The sequence below is a fragment of the Pinus tabuliformis genome, chromosome 5_2, assembly GCF_031772625.1.
Source record: "Pinus tabuliformis cultivar Carrire ecotype Pingquan chromosome 5_2, CPIR1, whole genome shotgun sequence".
Lineage (NCBI taxonomy): Eukaryota > Viridiplantae > Streptophyta > Pinopsida > Pinales > Pinaceae > Pinus > Pinus tabuliformis.
The window spans coordinates 480,867,368-480,875,032 of NC_142306.1; the positions used below are offsets into that span (position 1 = coordinate 480,867,368).

The 7,665-nt window shown below is 32.8% G+C and overlaps 1 protein-coding gene across 1 annotated transcript; it reads left to right on the plus strand.

Annotated features, from left to right (window-relative positions):
* Positions 1-309: 309 nt before the first annotated feature.
* Positions 310-1,085, plus strand: LOC149159749 (uncharacterized). Its single transcript, XM_089433548.1, has one exon. It carries the CDS (start codon positions 438-440, stop codon positions 813-815), a length of 378 nt encoding a protein of 125 aa, XP_089289674.1. The 5' UTR covers positions 310-437; the 3' UTR covers positions 816-1,085.
* The last annotated feature ends 6,580 nt before the right edge of the window (positions 1,086-7,665 follow it).

Consider the following 7,665-nt stretch of genomic DNA (forward strand, 5'->3'; position numbering starts at 1 on the left):
TACTTTATTTCTCTACACAATTCTACAAAATGAAAGTCACCTTTCCTCTTTTTATTTATAAATTAAAACTAAAAGAAATGGTAAAAATTTATGTGTGGGTCACTCTATAAAATGAAAGTCACCTTTCCTCTTTTTATTTATAAATTAAAAGTAAAAGAAATGGTAAAAATTTATGTGTGGGTCACTCTAAAAATACAGTTATTCCCCTGTCCCACCATTAGTGCGGGTGAGCTGGTCGGTGATGTGACATCAACGTTAACTATCAATTTTAGGCACTGTGAATCTCTGTTACCTTTATCGCCAGCGAGGATTTGGGGTCAGTTTATATTGTGTCGAACCAGACTTCGACCTGCAGACCTGTGACATTTAATTTTTAACATTTCTAACAGATGGCCGATTTCCCTGGCGCGCCCTGTAATTACGACTGATATGGAGTTATGGAGTACCAGAACAGCGGATATGGGGAGCTGGATGCGGGTCTTCCGAAAAATGTAGTGGAGAAACTTGTGGCATGGCTGAAGGTCCATTTAATTTCTTCTATGCAGAATCATTTCGGCGAAATTGTGAGGGATGTGATCTCTTCCCCGGGCTTCAATGACAGTGTAAATGATTACTGCGAGTTTGTTTTAGATCAAGCCGTTGCTTACATTCCAGAATTGAAAGCAGCCATGTTTATACCTGGAGCCAGGCATCAGCTCTTAAATTTGATGAAAGGTATGGTAAAGGAGTCGCTGGTTTTGCTTCTGGTCGGGAGCGGAGAACATTATAAAGAAGCCAAAGCTTTCGTGGATCTGTATGTTTCGCATACAGTTTAGACAGAAGAAAGAGTTCGGGAACTGGTAAGGCAAAATGCCATTAGGTTTTCAGAGTAATTTCTGGTACGAGCTGGTGGTTTAAGCGAATGAAAGAAGGCCAAAACAGCCTAGCAGATGTATTGTGTAGTTTAGCTGTACAGAAGCTAATCATCTGTGTTTGTGCACTGCAACCTGTATGCCTGTATGTGAGCACAAAGATTGTATCTATGCATTAGCTATCCATGTGTATTTACTTGGCTCTGGTGATTGAATTTTGGGTTAGTTTCTTCAGATGGGGTACAGAGCGATGGTTTGTGCGTTTTTTTTGGTGATTGGAAAAATTACAAATTTCGGTGGTTGAAAGTACAATGTAAATTTGTTCTATGAAAATTGTTATGAAATCCATTGTTGGAGGCCTTATTGAAAAAAGAAAATCATTCCATAATTTAGAAGTAGAGTACAAATCGGATGGAAAGTCAAATTAATAAAGATTGTTATCTTTTTTTAAATCGCCAGTGATACTTAATTGTTAGAGGTAGAAACTTACAATATTTAGGTTTGAAATTGTTAAAGGTAAAAACTATATGTTTGAAATTGTTAGAGGTAGAAACTTACAATATTTATGTTTGAAATGATAAATTTTGAAAAATGATATTTGAATATTTGAAAAGGTAGATTTGAAGAATGATATATAAATGTAAATTTGATAAATGATATTGAAGATATTGTGTGTATCACGGATAATATTTTATTGTTAGAAGTAGAAACTTACAATATTTATGCTTGATGCTTGAAATGATAGATTTTGAAAAATGATATTTAAATATTTGAAATAGTAGATTTGAAGAATGATATATAAATGTAAATTTGATAAATGATATTAAAGATATTGTCAAGTTTGTTTTTAAAAGGTTATAGGTTAAATCTAAAAAGATAAAATTAGATACATTTTAGTAATTAAATTATTATAGAAAGGAAAGTGTTTTGTCAAATTAATCAAATTATTATAGGGACACAAATATTTGTCAATTTTTTTTTCTAAGAAATTAACATAAGGTATACACCTTTATAAACTTTAATAATCATTAGGCTAAAGCTAATTCTTTATTTTATAAATAAAAAAAAAATCATATCAATTTAATATTTATTTTCAATATAAATCTTAAATTTAGAATGTTAATATTTATCAAATATTAAATAAATTTTCCAAATTAAACATGAAATAGCTTCATAGTACTTACTATTATGAAGTAGAAATAGCTTCATAGTATTTACAAAGAATTTTCACTGATCTCATATATCATTTTTGCTTTAATTCACAAATTGGTAATTTAATTTTGAAAACTCACACTGGATTATATGGTGATAGAGAGATGATAGTGTGAAAACAATGACTAACAATAAATTCATTTAAATTTATTTTAAATCAAAATTTAGATGGATATTGCTTTAGTTGGAAGGTGCAATGGTTTGAGAAAATTTTTAATTTGAAGAAAAAAAAAAAACAAACAAACAAACGCTCATTTTGCATTTAGCTGAGTAAGCTCCAAATTACATCCAAACCAATTTGTAAAAATGAAATCAAACTAGAGATAAAGAAATCTAAAATTAAAATTAAAATAATATAATATTAGAAAAAAAAAAAAATTACCATCACATAAAAAGTTTAAATACCAATTACATTTCCATTTTAGAATGGAAACATATAAGAATAAAAATCAAACTAATCAGAGGGATTCAACCACCGTGATTGAATATACATTTCAGCAGAGAGGTAAATAAAAAATATCATTTGTTATAAATTTGTAAAATATTAAAAAAAGATAAATTTCATTTTATTTTTATTTTATGGTTTTATAAATTAGGTGTATTTAAAATTTTAATAGTTAGTTATTAGAAGTTATATAAATAAATGAATTTAGGTTTTTTTTTGAGTAAAAATGAAAAAATGGAAATTACAAATGTGAAACTATATTGTAGGAATGTTTAGATTAAGATTATTTATGTTGTTATAAGATTGTTACATTAGTTTGTTTTTTTTTTTTTTTTTTTTTTAAAATAAAAACAAAGTTATATAGAAAGATTTACATAAATTCCAATTGGGTAACTATGTAGACTAAGTGAGTTTAGAACTATTGGATAAAGTTGGGGAGAGGGAAATTGCCAATGATTATTATTGTGAAAAGATGTTGTAGAAAAGTTTGGATTAAGGTTATTTATATATTGGTAGTGGTCATAATATTGTATAAAACATCTTTAAATGATTTTTTTTTATTAATAAAAATAACATTTGCAAGTGGTAGTGATCTGATGCATTGTCATAATATTGTATAAAATATTTTTAATTATTAATAAAAATAACATTTGCAAAGGGTAGTGATTTGATGTATTTTTGATGTGCCAATCTTCACAACCATCATGTTGTAATGGATTATGTTTTGAAAATTTGAATGCACAATTAATATCTTTTATTTCTCTTTTAGAAACATTGTTTCTAATAGTAGTTTGGAGCATAGACAAATATGAGTCAATTTGGAGGTTCATTCCAAGTATTTGGTTAACTTGTGTTAGTAGTTTCAAGTGTAGACAAATATTTTCAAGTTGGGATTTATTTTAAGTATTTAGTTAGTGCACATCTCTTGGTTTGCATTGTATTATATTGAAGCCTTCATTGTTAGGGCTCGCCCACATACTTCCATTTGCTTTTATTCTATTAAAATTGTGTTCTTGTTCAACTTTCCCTATCTATTTAGAAACAACAGTTCAACCATAGTGAAACTTACAATCTTTGTCTTTAGGTAGGGAGCTCGATGATATCATTTCACTTCTATTTCTGAATATCTAAATGCCTCGATTTGGATTTGCAATCACCAACGTTTGTTTTATCTAAACATGTCACTGTAGTTTTTTTATTATCTAAAAATGTCACTGTAGTTTTTTTATTATCTAAAAATGCCACTATAGACATTAACGTAGAGCACAATTTGTGTCTCCATTCTAGGGGCTTGTGTATCTCTATTTTCACCATCCCTTGTTGAGCATAATTTAGGGAAGAAACTATCATAGTTGGTAATACGTAAATACGAATATGTTTCTCATGCATTTTTAGTTGGCTACATATTAGCTTTGGGGTAAAAATACAATGTTGATATGCCATTATTTCAACATTTACATGTCAAAATTAGTGTTTTCAACAAATTAACTTTTTCAATTTTATTTAAACATTGTCATAATCTTTTAAACATTGATATATCAAGATCCTTGATAATCATTGATATATCTACATTTTTTATGTTAAGTATGTTGATGGGTTTATGATTTTTTTCTCCCAGTGAAAAAATGTAATTTTACTTTAAAAAGATATAAAATTACATTTTTTAGATGCATATCATTGTACGCATTCTCATATACATATGATGATCAAACAATATAGATGGCTCTAAGCTAGTTACGCTTAGGGAGATTTCCACAAGCTTCCAAACTTACATTAATTTTTTTAACAAGTGACAGTGTTATTTTTAAAATACATCATTGTTCTATATAAACACTAAGCAAAAAACTAAGAACTGTGTGCCTCTAAGAGCCTTGAAAAATGATTCCAGAAACCTCTATGAATAATCAGTGGTAAAATTTGTAGTGTTCTTCTTCTCTTGTTTCGATGAAGTGCCACTGCCCAAAATCCAGTCAAATACCTTCTTTAGACAGTGTATCTGTAGACTTGTTATGTTCCCTGTAAACATGACAACAATTAAAATGATCAAAAGTATCTCTGATATGGAGAACTTCCTCCAAAGAGGTAAAAGTTTTTCATTGTGACACCTATGTGCCCCTTTTACCTAGTTAATGACAAGCATTGAGTCACAAAAAATATATATGGATCCACATCCTTTTTCTTTTGCAAAGAGTAAGAGTAGTTTCATAGTCATAAGTTCAACAAAATTGTTTTTTCCTATTTCCAAACCCATTTTTATAGAGAAAAAATGTGTCTTAGAAAAGTGAAAGATAACACCCCCACCACATATATTTTACTCACCTTGAGAGGCCCCATCAAAAAAGGCCCAAGGCCAAGTTTTGTCAATGTCATCAAGAGAGATAATTCGACTGGCATGAGTCTTATCCTTGAGAGGGAGAAGGGAGGATATTTCTAGACTTTGAGTATTAGTTCTTTAAGTGGAAGAAGAAGAATCTTAAAAATTTACTTTATTACAGGCTAACCAAACACCCCAAAAAATTAAGAATAGTAGATTCCTATACCTTCTTACATCTCGGTTATCAAACCATGAATGCCAAGCTTCCTCCATACTCCCCCCTTTCCAAACAATCGTTAATCCTAATTAGGCTCGACAAGTTGTCCATATACATTTTGTAAACAAGTAATCAATAAATAGATGGTCCTGTAGAGTCCTTTTTTCAGATGAAAGATTCTAAAAAAGTAGATTGACAGCCGCTTTCATCTCATTGAGACCTTTCCAACGATATAAAATTTTCCTCAATCCGACTTATGAATTGAAATATATGACCAAAGTTAGGTGCATTATAAACTTGCCACATCATTAATGTTTCCCACGTGCCAACCAGTTAACAACCTGCATGGTTCCTTACGTGGCTGCTCTGCCGCCATGGAAAACTCCACATGCATAGACACACTCCTTTGGGTAGTCAGAGGACAACCTAATCCGCAAATCCACAAAACTTAAATCTAACCAAGGCCCCTACCTCGACCTGGCCGACTAGCTCGACCCCCAACTTGGAGGTCTCATCCAACCATACCTTTGGGGCTAACTAGGTACCATACCTCAACTGGTCTGACTCGTGTCTAGCGGTCCTGCCCTACCACTTAGCCTGCACACCTTTGATCAGGCACGAACTCATCCTGAGTTTGACCTTTTCGACTGACTTGTCCAACCCCCAATCCGGTGGGTCCCACAAGTGACTTTAACTTATCTTTGCAAGTCTTCTACACTTAGAAAATTTTCCGATTTCCTTTTGAAATCACCTAGACCCGACACCTTCACAACTTGACCACCTAGTTAAACTTGAACTTCATGAGTTCGGGGATGAAGATCCACGAACCAACATGTTCGGATACATCAACTACATTTTGATTAATTACACAAAATGCTTGCTCTCAAAATCCACTGGAATGAGTGTAAACTCAACCATTAACTTTCATGGTACAAATACATGGAGAACATGCATCTAAGTGCACTTCTTAGACCCACAGGGAAAGCAATCCAATTTCCCAACCACAACATAATCAAGCATTTCTTTCCATGCAACACAACTCACATACACAAATTGATTAATGAAATCAACATAATTACATCCTAACCAACACATTCATCAAGTTAGGGAAATAAACATAGAGATATACCATCTCCTCATGAATTTATACAAGGAATCAACATCCAACCTCCACACAAGAATCCACATTCCCTATCAACAACATAGCATGTAACCAATTCAATAACATGTACATTTTATTCAAATATAAGAAGCATAAGTAAATACTTATTTTATACAACCAAATGAACAAGCAACTGAGATCGAGACTTTGAATCTCCACCCAACCTTAGACACACTACAACCAAGTGTTTCTTGTAGTCGTCACCCCCCAAGCCAGATTCCAGATATTGAGAACAAGTGCATAAGGGATCAACCAAATTTACGATCTGAAATAGGGACTCCAAAGGACCATCTATCTGTTGTAGAAACCCTAGAGTGTGGATTGTAAGGAACCCAATTTGAGCGAGATAGCTCCAGGAACTCTTCATCTTGTAACCATAACACATTGAATTTGATGGGGTTGGTTAGTTTCTTCCTAATACCTTTGATCTTGAGAAAAATAGGGAAGTGGTCCAACTCCCATCCACAACCCACCCCTTGACAGATCAAAGGTAGTCTTCTACCAACCTCTTGGACAACAGGAAATGATCTCATATTTTATCAATCTTGGCCTCCCCAACTTCTTGTTCCTCCATGTTGATTTCATCTTAATCGTTTCCACATCTAAGAGATTTTGAATTGTGAGTAGGTGGGAGGAAAAGTCCATGAGAGAGTCTGTCCTCGCATTTAATCCCTAGACTTTTGCAACACCCAAAGAAAATATTAAATCCCCTCTAGGGATCCAGTTTTTCGAAGACATGATAGAATTTCACAGTAGAGATTTCCAGAAAGGCTTCCTTTCTAGAGAAGATCCATTAACATTAAGAATTGTCAACTGCATCCTTAAGTCAATCAAGAAAACCTCAAGCCATAGAGTTGACTCAAAACCCCAAGAAGTTGGTTTATGCTTCAAGGATTCCAATCAATTTCCATAGCCCCGATCTACCATGAACATTTGAACAAACAAAGCTCCACAAAGATTCTAGAACTTTAGCAATTCCATCCTCATCTCCCAAAGTCTCTTGAAGAAGGAGAATATTCAAATGATATGTCTCTACTAAATTTTTAATTGCTAATTTTTTAAATAGGCTTGCTAAACCCCTATAGTTGAAAGATTGAATGATCACGAGGAAACTCCTCCTAAAACTTTCATTGCTCTAAGCGTGTTCCCATAAATGAAAAGTTGTTTACCAATGGCTAGATCTAGTTGGGCCTTATCATGGGCTTTGGTTAGGTGCAATTTCCTTCCTTGACCCTTCCCCTAAGGTGTAGATTTAAGAATTTGCTCCAATACACTCAGAAATACACCTGTGAAACCCTGAGAAAAGTAGGGATGAAGGTTATAAAGATGGGTTTGTTGAAAGAAATTGTCATTAATATCAAAAGGTGAATGGGCCATTGAGGAGTTTGGAAGTATCCCTAAGATGCCCCCGCATTTGCTTGTTGGTATTGGTGCAAAACCATCGCCATTTGGTTGCCCTCATCA